We start from the raw sequence: 23,820 nt of genomic DNA, 5'->3' as shown, positions 1-23,820 counted from the left end.
AATAGATGTTTCTTTTAGGCAATTAAATTGTATAAAGTGTTAATTGGATTCAGTCAAACTAAGTATCGTGAGTTGGAAACAGCTAAAATAAATAATATTTTGAAATTAAATTATTGTTTGCATTATTTGAATTTTTTTAAATTCACAATAGCATTCCAAAACCAAAAAAAAAACAACATAAATATTGAATAAGTTATTAATTTATAAGTACATATGTGAACAGTGTTTAATTAGATTTAACTTAAAATATTTAAATTTTCTGCGGTGTTGTTAAAATAGTTAAAAAAAAAAGAGAAAATCCAAAATTAATAGAAACGTATTAATTTTAATGTGTGTTAAATAGTAGTACCTGATTATATTAACAATTTGGAAGGATTTGAAAAGTAATACATCATCATGGAGATTACTAAAGGAGTTAAATACGTTAGTGATCTAGTAAGTTTTAAAATGATTTTGAATTAAAAAAGAAAATGGTACCCGCATTTTTAGTTTACTATCTTCAAATCCAGATTAATAAAAATATCTGTAGTGATTTGGAGGATATACTTTGTAAGCGTAATCTCACTATATTTATGCTGAATTTAGATCGGCTATAGACATAGCCCAATTAAACAATCATGCCTATTATCGAAGACGCAGATGCAATGCGGCGGGAGTGAGAGTCACTTTTACAAGATTTCGTATTACCGAATCCGCCGGTGCGGAACTGATAGAATGACATTTGACTATGTAAGTGTCAACAATGTCTTATGACGGTAAGTAGTTTAGAGTGTTTTCGTGGATCGATAATACAGTTCATGCCGGGGAGTTCACGGATTGAAATTTGATTCGGTTGCGGATCGAGTAGATTCCCGGGGAGTGAATCACTGCGTCTTCGGTAATAGGCATGAATGTCTCAGTCTCAGCCGTTTTTACAAGCCCGACGTTTTTAAGACAAATGTCTGTGTTTGTGTATGAACTCGTATGTACGTTCATCGTTCGTGAAACCATTTACGCATAGTGACGAAATAAAAAGAAAATGGATAAAAAAATCAACAGATACATTTTTTTTAATAAAATAAAAATAAAAAAAGTAAAAAAATCATTTTCCCATCGCATTCAGTCTTTAGATTATTCTTGCTCATGCGATAAGTTTATTTGAAAATTTCAACACATCTCCACGTTATAAATTCATTACAAAACTAAATTCCTTATATTAGGGAGTAGTTACATTCTAACATTCGTGACACTTTTTTTCAAAATGAGCACACATACCGACGGAATTTTCAAAAATATTCCATAGACTCTTTTTTTTACTATAGCAATAAATAATTATAAAAGAATTTTTTATACAAAAATGAATACCTATAAACTTAAAGAAATAATATGAGATGTGTTTTACAAATTACAAAAACATTATTTTAAATGGTTTAATCTTAAAACGAGGTACCTACAAGCATGCTTGGAGTTGTTTTGAAAAATCAAGTTTTTTGCATATAAAAAAATTTCCGTTTTCAATACAAATGTTGCTATGTGATTTTTAATAGACATATAAAAACATAGTTTCCAAAAAGTTCTTAATGCGTTAAAAAAAAATATTTTTCAAAAAAAATTTGATTTAAAAAAACCAAAAATAATTTAAAGAAATTTCTTAATTTTAGTACTAAATACTATGAACGTTTCTGCAGAAAAATGTTCGTTAAAATCGGTTAAGTCGTTTACGAAAAAGTCAGAAATAGAAAAGGACGAGAGTACACATTTTATTTTAAATAAAATCTTTTTTGAGAAAAATGTCCCATTTTGGTCATTTGGAGATTATCTTGAGACCCACCTACACATTATTTTGTAAAATTTATATCAAATTCCTTTTAATTTTTTTTAAACTATTAACAAAAAATTAAAATTTTCTGAACACTAGGTTTCTTCTTAAATACATATTATGTCTTAGGTATGGGGCTTACCAAAACTTAAAAATGTATTGGTTTTGATCAAAAAGCATCTATTTTTGTTTTGAAAACCAACAAAAATTAATTGAAAATAATACTAAAATAAATAATTAATAGATTAATGATCCACCTTTGAACTAATTAAACCACTGATTTTCGAAGATCTTGACCTGCCGATTTTCTAAAAAAAAACAAAAACTTCATCAGATATCTAGTTTCCTATTTGAAAGTTACAAGTGCGTGCCCCACTGTAGTCAAATTCATAATTGGATAATTTATCAGTCTTAACACAATAAGTCTGTATTTATTTTAAATGAAAAGAAATAGCAACTAAAAAATGGATTTTCTAATGTTTTTTTCTGGACATGAATTTCAACACAAATTTAAAATGCCTTGAAGTTAGGTCTTGTAATTTTAGTTCAGCAGTTTTGAGATTTGCCTGCAGTATTGTATCAGTATTGGATATAATATTCCACAAATCTACGACGTATTCGGTTAAACATTCTACATTTGCCGCAAAATATATACGGAACATACAACTAAGAATGAATTATTATTAAATATCAATTATAAATACTCTAGATCCACAAGTATTTTTTATATCTTAAAGTAGGTATAAACACATCAAGCGAGACATATTTACCCTTAAATGAAAATGATTAACTTTTATGACTCTCAGTATATTCTACGGGTAAATACAAAATATGAACAATTCCCAAAACACATTTGAAAAACATAAAGAACGGCTACCTGTTCTGAGTTCCAAGTATTTTCAAGGAATAGTATGTGTGATGATATGGTGGTAATGTTGTAATAAACCTTACCTAATTAAGAGCTTAGAAGAGGGAGAAGATATCTATACTTCTATAGATATTTTGGATATAAAGCACACTCACGCAGTCGTGTGAAAATCAGTATTAAGACTTCCACATACGAAACAGTGACATTATTTTCCACAACAGATAAAAATGGTACCTCGAAGGCAAAAGCGTCTACACGAAGCTATCTACAAAAAATATAACTTAACAAGTAAAATAGTACCAGTTGATCCAGAAGCATTTGACAGTAATTACCGTGATCTAACACCAGAAATTGTTAACCCAGTAATCGAAAAGGAAATACAAAATATTGAAAATAGATACCGAGCCAATGAAGAGATCTATGTTGATGAAAATCTGAATGAAACTCCAATTCCAATACCTTGGGTTCAGGAAGAAACTTCATCTAGATTATCACCGGATACAAAGTGTCAAATGATAAATACGATAAATCAAGTGGATTGTAAGCTGCGACATCAGTTCCTAACCAAGCAATTAAGTGGAAATGTGTTATCCCTGCAAACCTTAAGATGTTTAATTGACAGAGCTGAACGTAAGTTAAGACTTCTGGGACGTAGTGAAGATGATTTAAAAAGACTACGCGATGCAATGGGAATTGATCGCATTAGAGTTAAGAACCTTGAAGAAATCAAAAGTCAGCTATCAGATAAAAGCAATTAAGAACATCTTTGGGATAATTATTCTAGAACTTGGACGATGATATTTTTTCTTTTTGTGAAATATTTAATATACTTTTTTTTAAATTAATAACAATAAAAATATGTAAATAATTAAAATTATAATTTTTTCATTACTAAACATAAAAGTTGTTTAATTCTTCTCCCAAAAGAAAACTACTCTACCTTTAAGATGCTCAGTCTTCTAAATCATCAATATAGAATAAATGGCATTAGTGACTAACTTTCACTCCTTGTCAGCTGATTAAAGTTCAAAGAAATGATAATTTCCAGTAAAAACATTTTTTTTTGATATTGATCAAAGAACCAATTAAAATTCTATATCATACCAAATGATATTCATACTATTTAAAGAATAATCTTTTATGAAGGCAAATCAACTTAAAATTTCTATCAATTTGCCAAAAATATAAAAGTATGAAGAACAAACATTTTAGGCATATGACTGCCCGGCTGCGTTGTTGGTTGCCGGCCGAGCCGGCATACATTTTATTTAGGTTCGAAAAGAAAACATGTGAGTCTGCTATTACACAATGAAATCCAAATAAATCATTAAAAATACATCTTTTTGAGAGTAAATGTGGTCTTGTTCGTCTTGTCGTGTTTGTTTAGCGTCACCGGGAGATTTTAAATTGAAACAATGCATTTATTTGAATTAAAAAGGAAAAAACAAAAAACATATTTATTGTACATATAAACATTTCAGCATTTTATGGCAAGTGGCCACGAAGAAATTACATATTTTCTTATTTCTTAGGGTGTGTCAGTGATGTTCTGTTTTATTTTAACAGTTCTTCGTCAAAAACGAAAAAAATTATTGAAACAAAAAAAAAATAAGAATTTGAAATTTTAAAACGAACCCTTGAGACCGAACCGATTTGAAAAAAAAAAAATCAAATTCAACAGAAAATGTTTTTTTTTTCGAAACGGCTACATAAGGTTAATTGAACCTGCTAAAAATCCCGAAAAAAAAAACAATCTCAGAATTCCTTCGAAAAAGGTACATTATGTATCTATGAAACTCTAAATTATAGATGCAATTGATTAGAATAATGAATTTTTAAGGACTCACTATAGAAAGATAGATCCATATTTGAAGGTTCTGCTTGTGAACCAAGGCCTCCTTGTGATCCAATTCAAAAGAATTCATCGGAAAACAAAACATGAATCGTTATATTTGAAAGTGGTATAAGTCACATTTTGCATTCTTTTCCCAAAAAAAAAACCATTTACTCAATTATTAAAAACAACAACTTGACGATTTTTACTGTTAAAATATAACCTCAATATTTTGTTTTATTCACAAAAGAGAAACCGTCTTGCTGTTATTTTGAACATTAACTAAATAGTTTATTTTTTAATGGACTAATATGTTATACCACTTTCAAATATAATAACATAACTCACATAATGGTGGTTCTAAGTGGTAACCCTACCGTATTATTTCGAATTTCTAAGTGGCAATATCTAATTGATATTTTATGAATAACGCAGCCGTATTATATAATTGCAGAAAGAAATAATCTGTCTTCCAAAAACATCAAACCCTTTAAGGAGATTCGGCATTGATCCAAACCATAATTTCTTAAGCATTTTTCATGTGCTTATTAAATGACGCGTTCAGTTAAAGATCAACCTCAACTAAATTGATGTGCGCAACTGGAGACAACTAGCTATGGACCAAGCTTGAGAGGTTTGTTGGTTGAACCTGAGATTTATCCTGTAGTCACCTAAAGTAAGTAAAAGATTCCGAAGTTAAAATTGTTCTGGCACTTCATGTTTTTGAAATATTTCAATATAACTGCGGTTTTAGGATAGGTAGGTACTTTTGGCGTGAAATTACAAGAAAAACAACAAAAATTTATTTTACCTACGAAACCTTAGGAAACATTCTATTGGCTTCTAGAACGACTATTTTTTTATTTTTAAAGTCTCTGACTGAGGCTTTCTTAATATCGGTCTTTACTTTACGTTTACAGTTCTAGAAAGCAAATTCCATTATGATCTAATTCAATTTATTTAACAGTGTAAATCATGAATCTGTAAGTTCAAGTAAGAAAATCCAGAACTTACCTTTCCCAAAGTTATCTTAAAAATCATCCAAATCAAAGCTTTAAATATAACTATTAATTTACATAGTTCTTTACAATCAAAATGGGTACACAGAATTTGAAAACACTATACTCCCAATATTGACGCATTTTTATTCAATTACTTCAAAAAATGTTTTATTAACATTTTGCCGAAAAATAAAACAATATTTCACATGGTCTGAGCGAAGTAATCAAGAAAAAGAAAAATAAATTAATTTGTAATCCCCAGCAAAGTAATTTTTTTCAAATTGGTAGATTTGTAATGTCAAGAGCTACGATGTTTCAAGAATTGTAGATACACAATTTAAAGTTTGATCACCATATCTTCAATAGCCGTGTTTTATTGGTACTCAGTATTTTACTGAGTAAACATTTTATGCTGTGAACAACAACAATTGATTACTTTTATTTGTTTATTAATAATCTTTATTGTTGAAGGGTCAAAAATGTATTAGTTTAGAAAAAAGAATTCTCTATAAACCAACAAATAAAAAACTTTTGTCTATCCTTAGCAATCTTTTGTTGTTGCTACCCGTGCAAAAGCAAAAGATTCTCTAGGTAATTTAAGAAAAAAAATATAAGGGAGAAAGGGACAATCTTCCATAGTTTAAGCGATAAATGCAATTTTCTCACAATCTGACTTGAAACACAAAAAAAAATATTTTGAAAACAACGGCCTACAATATTTTAAAATACATTTTTAAATTTAAATCCACTAAATTTAATTGAGGGTTTTTGAAAAAATGGTCCTCAAACTCAGAATTAAAAAAAAATGTTATTAAAAACATTTTAAAATGACTTTTTTTCCAAACTTTTTCTAATAAAATATGAATTTATTTAAAAAAAAATTTGGCTATAAATATTATAAGTTGAATTTCGAAGCAGAAAAGTTAATATATATCACACTTTTGGAAAAAAAATTAAAAATTACTTCAATTTCAATGGGTTTTTCGATAAAAACTGAATTTTTGCATTGAAATAATTAATTTTCTCAAAGACTTTGGTAAATCAGAACTTTAAATTTTTGCTATTTAACTTTCAACAGTAAGGGTTATTAAATGAATAAAAAATAATTTTATTTTTAGATGTTGAACTTTAAAAAAAAAATAAGTTACATTTTTTCTCAAAACTTCTATTAAAAAAGTTCTTCGGAAATAAAATACTTTTTAATTTTTTTCATAAACCATTTTATATTACGAAAAAGTTTTAAAAACGAAATGCTAAAATGTTTTCAATAATTTTTTTTTTTTTAAATCTGAGTTCAGTTACCATTCTTTCAAAGCCCTTACTTCAATTAACTTAATTTTAATTTTACAAATATGACTAAGCTTCTAGGTTTTTAAAAATGTATATTTAAATATTGTAGGTAATGCCGTTGCGCTCAAATATTTTTTTTTGTGTTTGAAGTCAATTAATAAGAAAATTGCATCTATCGCTTGAACGATGGAAGATTGTCCCTCACTTCCATGTATTTTTTTTTTTTTGAATTTCTTAGACAATCTTTTGGCATCAATTAATTTATGAAATTTAAGAAAAATTTTTGAAAAAAAAATTTTTTTGTTCACAATAATCTTCAATTAAATTTAAAAAATCAAAATGGCAACACCGGCAATTTTTAATCTATAGACTTTAAAGTATTTTTAATTATTGACGTTTAAAAAAAAAGATTATCAAAATCTAAGCTGTTCGGCCGGGTTCCTTAATATTGCCAATTTTTGAGCTTTAGTTACTCCATTAATTACACTGGTTTACAAGGGTTTTGTTGCCGAAACAAAAATATACTTTTCCAAAGGTGTTCGGTGTGCTGAACTTGAATCCGAAGTCAGAAACAACTAATCAGCTCCCGTTTTTGAGATATTACCGTTGGAAAATGCAAAAAACTGTTTTTTTCAGTTCTTTGGACCTTATTATTTTGTATAAGGAAAATCGTTTGAGCATATTTAGTAACGGTTTCTATAAGAACTGTTTTCCATCTTTCGATACCTGTTTAAATCTTTTCAATATCTTTTGTATTGTCCGAGATATCATAAAATGAAGTAAGTGGGTTTGGCTTCATACATCATAAAAGGAGATAATGACGTTATAAAGTTTATAAAAATACCAAACAACTGAGGATATCTCAGGCAGTAAAAAAGATATCGGAAAGATTTAAACAGATTTAAAAAGGTGGAAAATAGTTCTTTTAAAAACCGTTACTAAATATGCTCAAACAATTTTCCTTATATAAAAGAATAAGGTCCGAAGTACTGCATGTTCTAACGGTAGGTAATATTTAAAAAACGGGAGCTGATTAATTTTTTTTGACTTCGGATTCGACTTCAGCACACCGAAAACCTTCAGAAAAGTATATTTTTGTTTCGGCAACAAAAAAAAAAAATTTAATTCTGTTAACCAGTGTTATTCAATTTTCATAACTCAAAAAAATATTTCCGAATAACTTTTTTGAGTCAAATGACTGATCAATATATTAATTGTATTTTATTTTCCTCGTGATCCGGATCAGATCATCGTTTTTATTAGCTTTACAACAAAAGCAGGATTTTGTTCTGTTATTGTTTCGCAAATAAATTAATGATCTGATCTGGATCACGAGGAAAATAAAACACAGCTATTATTGAAAGCAAAAGGAGGAATTTTCAAAATTTTAGAATTCCAATTTAAACTCTATATTTTTTTGTTTCAAAACTACATAATATATGATGTGTGTAGGTACATGAAAAACACATTAACAAAATGTTTCAGCTATATAGGAACTAGTCATTTTTAGCAATATGTCACATATCTTTTTGAATATGACTGTTTTATTAAGATTGTTTAATGTTTAGCTGAAAGATATACAAAATTAAATTCTTCTTCGCCAAACACCGACAAAATAATTTTCTTAGAAAAATTATTTTTAAATGACTCAACACAACTCAATAGAGCTAGATTGTAAATATTTAAATTTTTAAAATATTTCCTGGCAGCTGGCTTTCTACATCAATACAAGAAAAAAAAAATCCAAATAAAATTGATTACTTTAATGGGAAAAAATGTCGTGAGTCGTGCGTGACCCTCAACACCGAACATTTTCTCTACAAATACAATTTGTTTTCCGTTTTACTTTCGTTGTCTTTGCCAAATTTTCACGATCGACTTCGATTGGCTCATGATGTTCTGTGGCGTCTACATCGATCGACTGCCACCTAACAAGCTATGCACTTTCGAATCTTTTTATAGAATTTCTGTCGATTTTCGCAGCAACAGAAAACCGCTCTTAGATTCTTTGTTGCAGAAGTTACAAAAGTGAAGAATTTCACATGATCATCCGGAGGGCAACCAAAACCTCAACAAGATTCAAGAAGAAATTTATGCTGCTCATGAGTTCGACAAGTTTTCAATTTTTTTTTTCTATACATTCAAATGTATATAGTTTTTAGAAAATGAGTCGGAGATGAAATTTTTGCAAGCATTTTTCAGTCTTTCGGGAATTTCGGTACTAACTAGATGTTTAACGGAAAATCTAGTTAAATGGATTTTGAAAATTGAAATAGTTCTTTTATTCGGTTTTTCGTGTTTTTGAAAAAAAAAAATCTAATTCAGTTGCCAAAAAATCGATATTGATGCAAACTTGCATTGATTGTTATGAAATTCAATTTACATTTTCGTTGACAACTTGAAATTTGTTAGTTTTTTGTGATATGTGGTTTTTATAAGTTTTTTTAATCAATGAAAGAAAACAATTTTTTTTTAATAAAGTTGATTATTTTACTTTTTACAATTTTTACTATTTAATACATAAGAAAGAAAAACAACTGAAAATCCTAAAATAGAAATTTAATTAGTGCGTTTAAGTTCATTACAGTACTCGTACACCCCCTGAAAAAGAGTAAAAATAAAAATATGAAGTGTATCTTTTCAGAAATATAGTTTTCCTAACTAATGTATTTTTATTTGAGTTGAAATTCAACATATTGTCGTGAGCGGTTTCTTTTATTTTTAAGCCAAAAGTACATTCATTAAATAAACAAGAATACATTTGGATTTGGTCTGTAAGGTTTGGATTTGCTACATAAGCAAAAGTTGAAGAAAAGTATCAGAAATATTAATTTAAAAAAAAAGAAAAACCTATAAGTTTGATTCACGTCTAAATTGAGTTTAAAAATGTGTCATTCGAATGCTTTAATTTTGTGTTATTATTTAAAAGTACATACATAATCACTTATAATTGAACTATTAAATTCGAAAAAAAAAAAAAAATATCCCGCAATGCATTCACAATTATGCAAACAGGCCGAACGGCTCAGGCTTCTGCTATATGGATACAATATAAACATGAAAAAACTGTATTTGAAAAATATAAACAAATACAAAATTCAAAAATTAAAGTTCAAATTCAGTGTTAAAAAAATTCTTGCTGGCATTCTTAGAAAGAAGTTAGTGTCAAAGTTCTGCACTAAAGTCTTTGTATACGAAAACGAACGAACATACCCTTATTGGCCTTCAATGTCTCTATCCCAGAGACCAGAAATAACAGTCAACCTTTATTTTCAATCGGTTTCTCTCTGTGAGTTGCCACATTACTTTAAATAGTTTTGGTTAAGATTTGAGATTTATTTTTAAAAATCAAAAATAAAGGTTATCGGTTGAGATTTATTTTTTTAAATATCTCTCAATCAATGGTTGAGATTTTTACAAAAAAATAAATGGAAAAGGTCAACCTTTAACCGTTTTCGCTGAAAATAAATCAAAAATGGTCAATTCAAAGGAAAATGTCGAATATGTCAAGAATGTCTTTATATTGCAAAAATAAATATGAAAAGGATGTTTTTTCTAAGAGATTTGAGTCACTGGGACGACAAGCACAATCAATGCAATTTCGAATATTTCAGGAGACCGATGTTCTAATATCTAGGTCAAAGCGTTCAGCTTCCAGAAGCGTTTTCACCCGCCCAACTTCAAACGGCTATATCTCGGTATTTTGAACAAATGAAACAAATTTTGGTACAACTCCCATCCTTGTAGGTGCTCGCGTTCTCAAACCGGGAGAACTTAAAGGTAAAAAAAAAGTTAAGCCCGATTCTGAAAAAATAGGCATGATGTGGCGGTTTAACATGGAAGATGATTTTTTTTAAATCTGACAATGTGCAAAGCGTAGGCCCATGACACAAGCTATCATTTGGCATCACACCCAAATTTCTCTCAAGCGGTTTAGCTTCCAGGAGCGTTCAAAGATTCGGGGAATTTTACCCCAACTTTCAAACGCGATTTTCTCGGAATTTTGAAAAAAAAAATCCAAAAACCCGATTATACCACTATCGGGTAGCTGAGAATATAAGCTTTCGTATGGCACCACTCCCATGTCTCTAGGAATTGATACATTTGCAGATGAGATTTATTTTTTTTCTCTCAGCCATAATCGGTTGACCGATACATAAAAAAATACAAAATAAAGGTTTTTCTCAGACCTTGACCGAAATTTTTCTTTTTTAAAAATAAAGGTTATTTTATGACCTTTATTGAAAATGGCTACAAATAAGAGTTATTAAGGAACCTTTCAAAAGGTTGAGATTTATTTCTGATCTCTGCTCTATCCTGTCCTACAGACAGAGAGACAACATTCGTATTCGTTTGCCGTAACTCGACAAAATGCGGCTTTTCGTAATGTTGAAAAAAAAAACTCAAATTTATAGAAAAAAGCCAAGCCAAAAAAATCTAAATTACCTGCATTTTTAAAGTTTTTTTGGAACTTTTCAAGAGTTTTTTTTCGAAGATTTTTGGTTGTTTCTTATGCTTGTTGAGACACTTTCAAATAAGAATACACGTCAAAAAAAAAAAAAAAAAAACACAATTTACACTGTTTCTTTTCCTTAAATTTTGTTTTGAACCCTGCCTTAGAGCTCTGACAGCAGATTTTTTATATTAATATTACGAGGAGCTCAATTTATAGCGTTAACGCAAACATTTAAATCTGCCGGTTTGTACGACGCTGATTCACAAAGCACTTTCAAGGTAATTTATGCTCATTCATTGCATCTTTAAATTTTGATAGGATTCAAATTTTGCCTTTGTTCTAATAACATACTTAAGTATTATTTAAGAAAATTAAGCCAACAAAACTTGAAATTTTAAAAGAAATTATTAAAAACCACCTTTTGCTTTTACCTATGTATCTATTTTCCTTTTACTGACGCGTTTCTTATAACTACCTCATTGTTCGAAAAACGTGATACAGTATGTTTTTTTTAAGGACCTTCATACAATCCACATAATGGATAACGGTTTTCTATAGTGAATGTTGAGTAATTGCATTGAATAATATCAAGATAGTCTTTTTACGCATTGTTGCCTTGATATATAAAAATGCATACACATGTACATTTCATATTTTCATACTAAAACAAATGCAATTTGAAAAATCCCATAAAAGCTCTTTTATTGCTTATAATGTTTTGAAATAAAATTCGAAACCTGTTGAATTAAGGGTGAAAGTTGTACTCCTATAAAAAGCTTATAATTTATAAATATATTTTTCAAGTGAATTAACTGTGCATAAATTTAGGATGAAACAATAAACTGAACACAAAATTCAAATTCTTAAAAAAACTTTTTATCTAAGTGTGGTTAAAATTTTCTAAACAAAGTATAATAACAAAGAGATATGGATAATTGGAATGTTCTTGCTGCACAAACAACATCTTCAGCAATCGATAGAGATGGACTGGGAACTGTGTCAAGAGAGAAATTGGTAAGTTTTGAACTTCAAAACATGAGCAGCAGAGATCTTTTGGGTTGACATTAAATCTTTAAAAGCTTTAATATCAGATGAACTTTGAAAACATTAGTTTCTTTAGAACGATGTTAACAAAATTGTGACTCTGGAACTGTAGAATTTCTTCCAAAGTGACGCCAAGTCAAGGGCTTTCACTATATAATATGATCCTGTTTAGATTGGGAAGAATGGGCCTGACAACAGCTTGATGGGGGTAGGGGTCGAAATTCTGTATGTTGCAAAATTCTGTATTCATAATACTGTATGCCAAAATACTGTATGTCAAAATTCTGTATGTGCAAAATGCTGTAGGAACAAAATTCTGAAAGTCAAAATTCTGTATAGCAAAATTCTGGGTGGTCAAAATTGTATTTCAAAATTCTGGACATCAAAATTCTGTAAATCAAAATTCTGTAAAAATGCTGTAAAAAAATATCGTTTTGATAATGTAAAAAAGTGCGCGCGCACTTTTACAGAATTTTGATATACAGTATTTTGCCGTACAGAATTTTACAAAACAGAATTTTGCATGTCAGTATTTTGTTCATACAGTATTTTGACGTACAGAATTTTGTATTTACAGTATAATGACGTACAGAATTATGGTATTACAGTATTTTGACCCCACAGAATTTTGTCGTACAGAATTTTGACAAGCAGAATTATGACCCGCTCCCGCTTGATGGTTAGTGAAGTGATGGTTTAGTAATCTCATAAAGCAAAACAAAACTCATGAGAACGTGTTTGTTAATGCCCATAATAGTTTTAAATGTCAAAATTAACGTTCAATGGATTTGCGAACGTACGCATCGAATTTTCATCGTTTTATTAATTTTTAAAACTTTCCAAAATCTTTAAACACTTTTGGTTGGCGATTTTGGAAGTGCATTTTCAATTTTAGCTCATACCAGCACTAGGTCTCAGCTAATTTCTAGTTTGGTTAAATAATGCACAGAAAATGCAAAGATTAATTTTACTGTGAAGGATTCAAATAAACGCAATTAGTCATTGTTCTGTGGTTTTACTTTACAATACATATATTCATAAATTTGAACAAAAAATATTTAGTTCTCTGACCAAATATCTAATCACTTTTATCTAGATTTTTTATTTCTATTCACGTAAAATATATTCTGCTGTATATTTATTGCAACATTATAATAAATAATATTAATATATTCAAGTGGCACCGGGTGTTTACTAAATTTTGAGCTTTGATTTTGTAAAAAAGTAACTTATAGACGTAAAGGTACTGGTGACATATCCCATTTTTAACTTCTCATAAATTGGGCAACGACTCTTTAGATCATCTTAATCATAATTGAATTAGTTGTTCTGTTACAAACTGAAGGGTACTTATTACTTATTCCCATTCACTTATTCCCATTCTTGCCTACGAATCCCGTCGCGTCGGCGGCGGCGACACTTTTACTGGAACTACGATTTTTGATTCCAAGAGATTAAGGGAATTTGTCTATAAAGCTCAAAATTTTCCCCACAGCAACTTTGCAATGATACATAGTATATTTCCAAAGATGCTGTCTTGCAGGTTTTGATTTCCGCATTTGAACAAAAGATGCCCCTCCTTTCCGTTCCAGGGATTTAATTTTGCCAAAAAACAATTTTGATGTTCTTATTTGATCATTTAAAAAATTGACACATTTAATTTTATACATTTTTTCAATTTACCATTTAAAAAATATGTTCACTGTGGTGTATGCGCAACATTTTTTTTTCTTGATAATTTATATTTTTTTTGTAATAAGCTGGTTGATGAAAATCCAAATCGTCTCGTCACTTTCTCGTTAATATTGTAACGTTATTATTTGATCATTAACATATATTAAAACGTCTTTTATGGTTAGTTATATTGGCGCCCATTGTATTCCATGGGAGCGGGTCATAATTCTGCTTGTCAAAATTCTGTATGACAAAATTCTGTGTGGTCAAAATACTGTTAGTCCATAACTCTGTATGTCATTATACTGTAAATACAAAATTCTGTATGTCAAAATGCTGTATGAACAAAATACTGACTTGCAAAATTCTGTTTTTTTAAATTCTGTAACGGCAAAATTCTGTATTTTCAATACAGTATTTTTCAAGAAATTTCCTAAATTTTGATAAAATACTAGTTTTGAATATAATTGTGTTGTTTTTATTGACATTAAAGGCGTAAAAATTTGGAACCAAGTTACAAAATGGAAATTTTCTTTATTTTCTGATCAAAAGTTGTTCATATTGTTTTATTATATATTCTTATAAAGATACAATCAATAACTTAATTAAGAAATAAATTAGATAAATCGATTTTCATCAATTTTTTTTTTAATGTGTTCCAAACTTTTGGCGGTGGGTGTATCGTATCGTTTTGATAATATAAAAAAGTGAGCGCGCACTTTTTTTATTTTTACATTATCAAAACGATATTTTTTACAGCATTTTTACATAATTTTGACTTAAAGAATTTTGATGTACAGAATTTTGAAATACAGTATTTTGACCAACCAGAATTTTGACTTTCAGAATTTTGCTCGTACAGCATTTTGCACATACAGAATTTTGACATACAGTATTTTGGCATACAGTATTTTGAATACTGAATTTTGCAACATACAGAATTTCTATTCGAATACGGGTTGGCATTCTATCGCATTTTCTGGAAGCTTTAACAAGGGCTTTGTATTTATTTATGTTGTGCATTGATCGATCGGCTAGAAATTTTGCATATTATTTGGATCTTCTCTATCCGAAACTGGACCTAATTTATAAGATGCTAAGGCTTTGAAATACTTTTTAAAGTAAAAAAAAACAGATTTATTTAATGTGCAAACTGTTACAAATGGAAACACCCATTCGAAAAAAAAAACTTTTTAACAATCTAAATCTTTCTTGACAGCACAGTATCGAAAAACAAAGCATCAAAAGAAAACAATTATCTTTGTATTTCCTTCTGATCGAAATAGATTAGTTTTTTGGTTTGGCTGAATGTTCTCAAAATCACTCTTAAAGGTGCAAACAGTTTAATTTTCACTCGGTGGCGATCAGCCACGATAGAGACAATTCAGCCAAAGTAAAAGAACTTTTTTATTGAACTTCAGGCTAAAAATAAAATTTCCCATGCGTTTTGTTGGGTTATTTTGGAAAATTCTCTCAAAAGTAAATTCAGTCATTTTACGAATTTTACATAAGAACAATCGGAAGTAATACGAAAAAAGTCTCCGTCAAAAAATCGAATAGAAACAAAAAATATATATTTTTTACCTATTTTTCTTGCCTGTATAAACGAAAAAGATTGATATTCTTAAATTTTTTTTAACTTTCAGTATTTAAAAAAATATATTGTGCTACATAATTAATTGTTTTAAGAAAAGAAAAAATCACTTAAAATGGATATATCTACAGATATTTGGGGACAATTAGCAGTGGAAGCATCTCAAGTATACCTATCTGACGGAACATACCGGAGTCCATTTGCTAACACGGTAAAAAATCATAAGAAATCATTAAGAAATTGCAAAAATAATTAATTCAATATTGAAATAGAGTAATTTGATTTATTTAGAAGTTAAAGTGGGACACTTGTTCAAAATATTTCACACCAAATGCACATTATTTTTCATACAGGAGTAGAGCGAAAATATACTCGATAGATTTCTATTTTTAAATAGATGTGTTTGGGGAATTTTGTTTGTTTTTCAATTTATTCAAAAAATTTTATACTTTCAGACTCTTTGGAAATGTTTGGAAATGTTGTCGCAGAAAAAAACAAAAAATTACTTAAAACATTTTTTTTTAAATTATTTTCTAGTATGCATTTAAAAAAATTTAATAACTATTTCTAATTTTCCAGTAGATACGTATAAAAGTCATTATTTTTGTAATGTTTTTTTTTGGTTTAGTTACTGCATTAACTGCAAAAGCACAGTTGTATCTACTCTAAACAAGTCGAAAAGTATGTGCATGTGGTCACTGTGGCGTATGAGTACCTAATTTATACATATTTTGTATGGTTAATTAATCGGCCAAACAAAATTATATTTAAACTATGAAAAAATCCAGACCTAACGAAAAATGAATCTGTTATCGGAAGAAAATGTATAAGATTTATTCAGAACTCAAAGGAGATGAGGCTAAATTAAATGGGTTTGTCTTCAAGGCATAGTGTAATAACATGTTTTTTTGAAACTCTTGGTATTAACATTATGTAGGTTAAAATGTTCGCTTTTGTCTTTCTTTTTTAATTTTTAATACATTCTTTATATTTCTGTACAAAATATTTTTTATGAAAAAAAGCTATGTATGTCAAAAAAATCGAAATTTTTTTTTTTGATTTGGTACTCCAAAAAATCGATTGCTAGACCCCTCTAGAATATACACACCAAATATGAGCTCATTATATTAATGGGAAGGTCCACCGCTTTGCAATTTTCCATTTTTACATCAAGCTTCTACTAAAAAAAAATAATTTTTTTATTAATTGACTTTTTAGCAAATTTCTTTTCATACTCTTGTAGGAAATTGAACGCTTTACAAAAAAAGCCTTATACACTTTTTTCGTTTATCTAACCGTTAAATAGATATTTGAGGTCCAAAAATCGAGAAAATCTTTAAAAATTCGTATTTTGTTCTTAATTTTGTAACAAATTGAAAAATTATAATAATCAAACGCGCGAGACATATTCTTGTTGGAAATTGATTCCTCCACAAAAAAAGTGTTGTTAACTTTTTTCATTAATCTAACCATTCTAGAGATATTGGGGTCAAAGTTAAAAAAAATTATAAAAACATTTTATATTTTTAAAAAATTTCCAAATATTTTACCTTACTTATAGTAAGGCTGAAAATATTGATTTTTAAAGTAAATTGAACTTCTCTATGGAAGGCATGTAATTTAATTACAGATTGGATGAAATAAAATCAATTTCATTTTTATTGATGACAATTTTATTTAGGCAAATATCATCAATAAAAATGAAATTGACTTTATTTGATCCAATTGTTTGCGAATTCTTTATGAATTAATGTAATTATACCGCACTCGCCACCTTAAAGCTTTGACAAAAAAAAAACATCCAACACAAATGGAGAACAAATGGCGCACTTTTCAATGACAGCTTTAAGAGTTTTTTTTTTCTATGTATCGAGGGCACTGATCTCTTTTGGGGAAAATTCCTAGAATTCAGTATTATTATTACATTAGTGTAAGGTAAAACTTATTCATAGAATAGTTAAATTTGTAAAAAATTTTTTACTAGAATCTTAAAGTGAAAAGATTCATACACTTTTTTGGTTGAAGGTATATTTGACTCTACGTAAAGAAAATATTGCTACTCGTAAGGTATATACTACTTTAATTTGTTCACCATAATTTTCTTGTAAAAATTACTTTACGGATCCAAGAAATGTTCAATACGTAAGGTAAAATTTACTTAAAATCTAGGGCTTTTTACTTTAATTACCTTATTAGTCATATTTAGTATAAAATACTAGGTTCATTTTTCTCCGTGTATAATTCTATTGGGGAAAGAGTTCCAAAGATTGTTGTTTAAATGAAAAACAAGGATGAATTGATTGATGAAATCGATTTAAGGTATCAAATCTTGTTTTATAAAAACATCAGTAATATGGTTTATGTGTTACCAATATATTTGAGAGCAAAGAGCAAAAACCTTAAGTAATTTTCAAAAGATATATACGCAGAAAAATGATCGATTAAAAACAACGTAAAACTCGTGTAAAATTAACAGAGATGATTGTTAATATAGCACCTGCAAACCAACCCCGGTTAAAATTACACGAGTGGACTCGGTTATTTAAAATTGTTTAATCTTACCCACTTTCTCGGTTAAATTTTACTAAAATCTCAAATTTTAACCGAGTTTCTTGATCAATATAAACAAGTTGATCGGTTAAAATAACCTTCTAAATGGTAATTTTAAACAATTTAACTTAACCGAGACGACTACGTTGATTTTAGCAACGAGAACTACTACGCAGTTTTTAACCAAGACTACGTTATTTTTAACACATTTGTTTTAACCCACTTCTCGGTAGGTCCATTATTTTTCTCCGTGTATCTTACTACCGCGCATAGTCCGTATATCGAGCTAGTGGTTCATAAACATAATGTAGGTTACTGCACAATAAATTTCGCACTCGTAGGTCTAAATCTGTATTATCAAAGCCTTCACAAGGAACAATCATAATGATAATGATATTAGAACTTTTTGTGTTTAAAATACTTGGAGTAATTCACAATTTTCTCTAAGTCTTTATTACCACTAACAGCATTCAAGCTCAATCAACCCAAGAGAACCAACTCATGTACATTTGGTCATCATCCGCTTACATATGGATGGAGCAGTTTTCAATACATGTATAGAAAATAGTACAGGACCAAGTATAGAGCCCTCAGGAACACCAGATATTTATGTATAAGGCAGAAAATCAGACAATCTGTCTTCAATTTAGACAGACTGTTTTCTATTACACAGAATCCTTTCAAAAAATTTTAAAAGCAAATGTAATACTTCAATAACCTTTGGCATTTTTGAGAAGTTAAATGACTTTAGCTAGCATCCAAAGATTTGGATACACAATCCAGACATATGAATATTGTTGAAAATACAAGTAAGGAAAGGCAAATCACTTAGGTTTTATTAAGAACATTACCATCCATTTCTTCAAAAACTTCTTCCAAATGCCAATTTTATTTAGATTGGTTTACAACTGACACCCGTTTGGAAGTAGGTACTTAGCATTTCGGATTTGGTCAATAGTATTTCCTTTGCCCTCTCGAATCTGAGGGCTGCAATGTTTAAACTGTGTGCTTTTTACACTTCATTTCATCATTGTATCGGTTTTCCTTTACACTTATGTTACTTTTAAGTTTTTAAAAAATTGACACATTTACTTTTATACATATATTACATTTACCATTTAAAAAATATGTTCACTGTGGCGTATGCGTAACATTTTCTTTCGAGAATTTTTAATAACCTGATTGAAGAATCCACATCGCCGCGTCACTTTTCACGTAACTATTGCAAGCGTCCTTCAATAAGTGCCTGAAAATGATGAAACTGCAAAATCAAAATATCTTGAGGCGACACGATAAAAAATGCTTCAACAAATTTTAAAGCTAACTTTTTGTCAGTTGAAATTATATTCTTTAAATTTAATATAACACTATACATATTCTTATAAATTTTCTCTTCACCAGACAATCGAAAAACTTCCCGATAAAGTTCTGCTGCATATCTTCTCTTACTTATCGCATCGTGAGATCTGTCGATTGGCTCGAATTTGCCGTCGTTGGAGGCAAGTTGCTTATGACACCAGATTATGGAAGAATGTCTCCTTGCGACCAGAAGTATCAGGTCTTCATGTCGGATCTTTGGAATCATTGTTGGCATTGATTTCAGTGCGTTTCGGACCAACTTTGAGATACATTGAACTTCCCATCGAATTGATCACACACACCGTTCTCCATGAACTTTCAGCAAAGTGCCCAAATCTTACTCATATGCTTTTGGATTTCTCAACAGGTATTTTTTGTTGCTATCGAAATAAGGAAACAATTTTTAAAAATACTTTTATTTATTTTTAGCTATGCAACTTCATGATTTCAGTGAAATGCAAGCTTTCCCAACAAAGTTGCGTTACATGTGCATTTGCTTGTCTGAAGTCATCTTCATGGAGGGTTTCATGAGAAAGATTTATAATTTCATCAACGGTTTGGAGGTCCTTCACTTGATTGGAACTTATGAGAAGTGTGAAGAAGAGGAAGAAGAAATCTATGAAGTCATCAATGTGCATAAACTCAAGTCAGCTACACCAAATCTTCGAGTGATCAATCTTTATGGCATTAATTTCATTGATGACTCTCACATTGATGCATTCAGTTCGAATTGTATTCAACTTGAATGTTTGGCTGTGAATTTCTGCAACAAAGTTACAGGTTCAACTTTGAAGGCTTTAATTCAGCGTTCAAAACAGCTTACTTGCCTTTTAATGAACGGAACTAGTCTAAAGTCGGAGTATGTAATGCAGACCGATTGGGAAAAGTGTGCTCTGCAAGAATTAGACATAACTGCCACTGATTTGTCTACTGAATGTTTGATCGATATGCTCACTAGAATTCCAGCTTTGAAATTCTTGTGCGCTGGTCAGATAAATGGATTTACTGATTCTGTACTCAAGGCTTGGATGGAGTCTGGAATGTCAAGGTTGATTTATCTTAAATTCATAGACGAAAAGTAGTTATCATTTGTTTTCTCTTAAAGATCCTTGATCTCTTTGGATTTAGATGCCTCCGACAATTTAACAGATGAATGTTTACAGAAATTTCTGTCTAGACATGGAAGTCAACTGATTGCATGTAGTTTGTCTGGAATGCCACATATAACTGATCAATTGTGGATGAGCATTCTTCCATTGCTAACTAATGCAAAGTAATTACAAGCCATGGTATTGCTTTTAATCTTATTTGCTCATATAATTATTTCAAGGATTCTTGTGATGGGAACTTCAGAAAAACTTGGAGTTAATATTCATGTTGATCAACTTATGGATAATATTGCATCAAATTGTGGCAGTTTGGAGCGTTTGGAACTCAGATGGGATCCTGATAATTTACGTTTCTCTGACAAGAGTCAAAAGGCTATTGATTTGCTGCGTGTTAAGTGCTTGAAACTGAGGTGCATGGTTTTGAGGTAAGTCTTAGTTTTATTTAGTAGAAGTAGATTATTTTAGTAGGCTTTATTGAAATGCGCCTCCAAAAATCCCGATTCCAATGAAATTGGACAAATTTCTGCTCTTCGCTAGAAGCCATGGAAAATTCTTTATACTGCATTAAAAATGCAGTTTTTTTCATTAACCCGCATAACACACTCAATGTATGAGTTTTGCAATGCAACTTGCAAGCAAAAGACAACAAAAAAGATTTGAAATTAAAATTCTTTTGTAAGGAACAAAGATCAAAAACATTTAATTGGTTTGTATCAAAATTATCTTTTAGAAAACGGGATGATTATTACATGAATAACACCACTTGCAAAAACACATTCACAAATAGGATTTTTTTTTTGTAGCTCTCGCAGTTTGATGATTGATTAAAAGCCGTTCCTTGCACTTTTTAGGAACTAAAAGTTTACTTAATAATTTTAAACGCCAATCAAGTGAAACGATTCCGTTCTTTACCAGCTATAGAAAAGCTTCTATTACTTTTTATTCTTTGTTCAACAGAATAAAATATCACTCATACACCACAGTGACCCTTTAATTTTAAACACATTTTATATCGTTGATCAAGAAGTAAATGTTTTGGCGCACAAACATCCTGCGACCTGATCTGTGTTTGAACCGCGACAGACCATTTCTAGGTAACGTTAAAGGAGCGTAGGGAACAAAAGGAGACATACCCTTTTAGTAATTGTTTTCCTTTGAATGCTTGGCTAAACCATGAATTCTATCGCTTCCCAATAAGATTAATTAAACAAAATAGACTGATGCTGTGAAAATTTATATTGGATTCACTTTTGGTTGAAAGTGTGACATTTTCCATACAATTTTGGAGCAGCATTTTGTTTGTCACACAGAGTATGGAAAAAATAATGTCTTCTCGTTTTGAAATCTATTTAATTCGAAAAAAAAAAAATCAATGAATTTAGTGGCCATATTTTAGTTTAGTAGTAGGTCTGATATCTATTCAATAAATAAAAACTAGAGCAGAATAGGTCAGAAAACTACAAATACGTCAAAACTATCAGAGCAAAAATGAAATCGCCTCCCGTGAGACGAATTTTTTCTCCCTTTCTGTTAGATTTAAACAAAATATTTATAAATATATCAAAAGCATGGGTAATAGTCTATTTTATAAGTCTTGCATGAGAAATTAACCGCTTACCGATTCTGTTAAACCTTACAAGTGACAAGAGCCTCACAAGAGGATGTGATAGTTTAATTTTGTGAGGTTTTTGGTATTATAAAACCTTTCGAATTTGTGATCTGCTTTGGAGCAGATCATAGCTCACAAGTTTGATTTCTATAATTAAAAAAAAAATTGCGAAAAATAATTCTTCACAAATTAAAGTTCACCTTATCTTATGAGGCTTACTAGAATCGAGATGTATGTATAAAAAAGTTAAACTTTGTTATTATCTGCATGTTTTAATCAAAACAAAGTTAATAACCTGACCAAGCGCTAATCGCTATTATAATAGGTAAAATTTGTCTTTCTATTTAAATGAAGCACAGAGTAGGTACATTTTGGGTTTTAAAAAATTTAAGAGAATTGGTTGTCACTATTATATCTCTGGTAGATTTTTGTATAAAATGCTTAAATTTTAATGGAGCCTAAGATCGTCAAATTCAAAACTTTAAGAGCCAAACTTTGATAAATAGGAATTCAAAATTTTAATAAGGAAACTAAATGCTCAAGGAGCCTGTCATTTATTCAATTATTTAATCTATGGAGGAGAGGCTAGACTTGAGAATTTTAAGTTAAACCTACATCCTACATAATGTAAATGTTTACCTAAGTAAGGTTTCAATTTTTATTTTAGTTTAAGAGCAGATTTAAGATAAGTTTTCTAGTTAACTTCAACAAATGTTTATCAAACAAAAATAACGTCCTTAGATTTTTTTTCAACGTCGCCACTGCGTCTGCCGTTAATGAAGTACTCATTTTAAATACGAAAAAAATTACCTTTTCCCCCAAGAAACTTAATAGACATAGTATCCTTGAACTTTGTAACAATTTCTTATTATTTTGGCTAAGTTCCATTTTCACAAAAATATTTTTTCTGTTTACAGTGATGGACGCTATTACGAAACAGTGAAAGCCAATTTCGAACGTGCCGATCGTGTCACAGTCGTCCGTACAACAACCTGTTGCCGGGTATCCCCCTATCATTTGCTGCAAAATTACAACGAATTAATCTTCAACTGAGACGACACAACAAGAAAAACAAAATAGAAAATCTCCTCCTTCTTTTTTGCCATTGATTCTAGTCAAAATAATTTTTTCATGTTTTTGTTTATACACAAATGATGTATGTGTTATAACTGTTTTCTTTGTAAAAATGACAAAAAAAAACATTATCATAAATTAAAATCGTATTATTAAATAATATATTTTATTCATCCTTTAAAATTGTGTTTTGTTTTTTTTTTTTTATTATTTTACTTAATTATTTTGTTTTGCTAGCGATTTCATCATGATTCAGACTTGACAAAAATAAATCATCACTTTTTTTTTGTTTTGTTTCTCTTTTCTCTTTTTTATGTTTTATCATTATTTTTTTTTTCAATTTTATGTTGGCTAAGATTATTAAATATATTATAAAATACATAGTACAATAATAATCACCCTTAAATTTATTTTTTTTTTTTAATTTTCACTAAAAATATCTCTAAAATAACAGAAAGAAATTATTTATGAAAATAATCAAAAAAAAAGGAAACAATTGTTATTAGACAATTGAATGTAAATAAAATGAATTGAAGAAATTATATAAAAACAAATAAGTA

The 23,820-nt window shown here is 29.3% G+C and overlaps 1 protein-coding gene across 5 annotated transcripts; it reads left to right on the top strand.

The window, feature by feature from the left end:
• The first annotated feature begins 320 nt into the window (after positions 1-320).
• Positions 321-23,455, top strand: LOC129913553 (F-box/LRR-repeat protein fbxl-1). Of its 5 annotated transcripts, none has more exons than XM_055992291.1 (7): positions 9,019-9,198; positions 12,076-12,261; positions 19,511-19,835; positions 19,898-20,516; positions 20,574-20,741; positions 20,799-21,002; positions 23,104-23,455. In XM_055992291.1, the coding sequence occupies exons 2-7, from the start codon at positions 12,175-12,177 to the stop codon at positions 23,237-23,239; spliced, it is 1,539 nt and encodes a 512-aa protein (XP_055848266.1). In that variant the 5' UTR covers positions 9,019-9,198; positions 12,076-12,174; the 3' UTR covers positions 23,240-23,455. The 5 variants fall into 5 exon arrangements, with proteins under 5 accessions (XP_055848268.1, XP_055848266.1, XP_055848265.1 ...); XM_055992290.1 differs by lacking the exon at positions 9,019-9,198 and adding an exon at positions 11,395-11,525; XM_055992293.1 differs by lacking the exons at positions 9,019-9,198; positions 12,076-12,261 and adding an exon at positions 321-435.
• The last annotated feature ends 365 nt before the right edge of the window (positions 23,456-23,820 follow it).

Source organism: Episyrphus balteatus, chromosome 3 (assembly GCF_945859705.1).
Source record: "Episyrphus balteatus chromosome 3, idEpiBalt1.1, whole genome shotgun sequence".
Classification (NCBI taxonomy): Eukaryota; Metazoa; Arthropoda; class Insecta; order Diptera; family Syrphidae; genus Episyrphus; species Episyrphus balteatus.
This window is presented reverse-complemented; position numbering and strand designations above follow the sequence as displayed.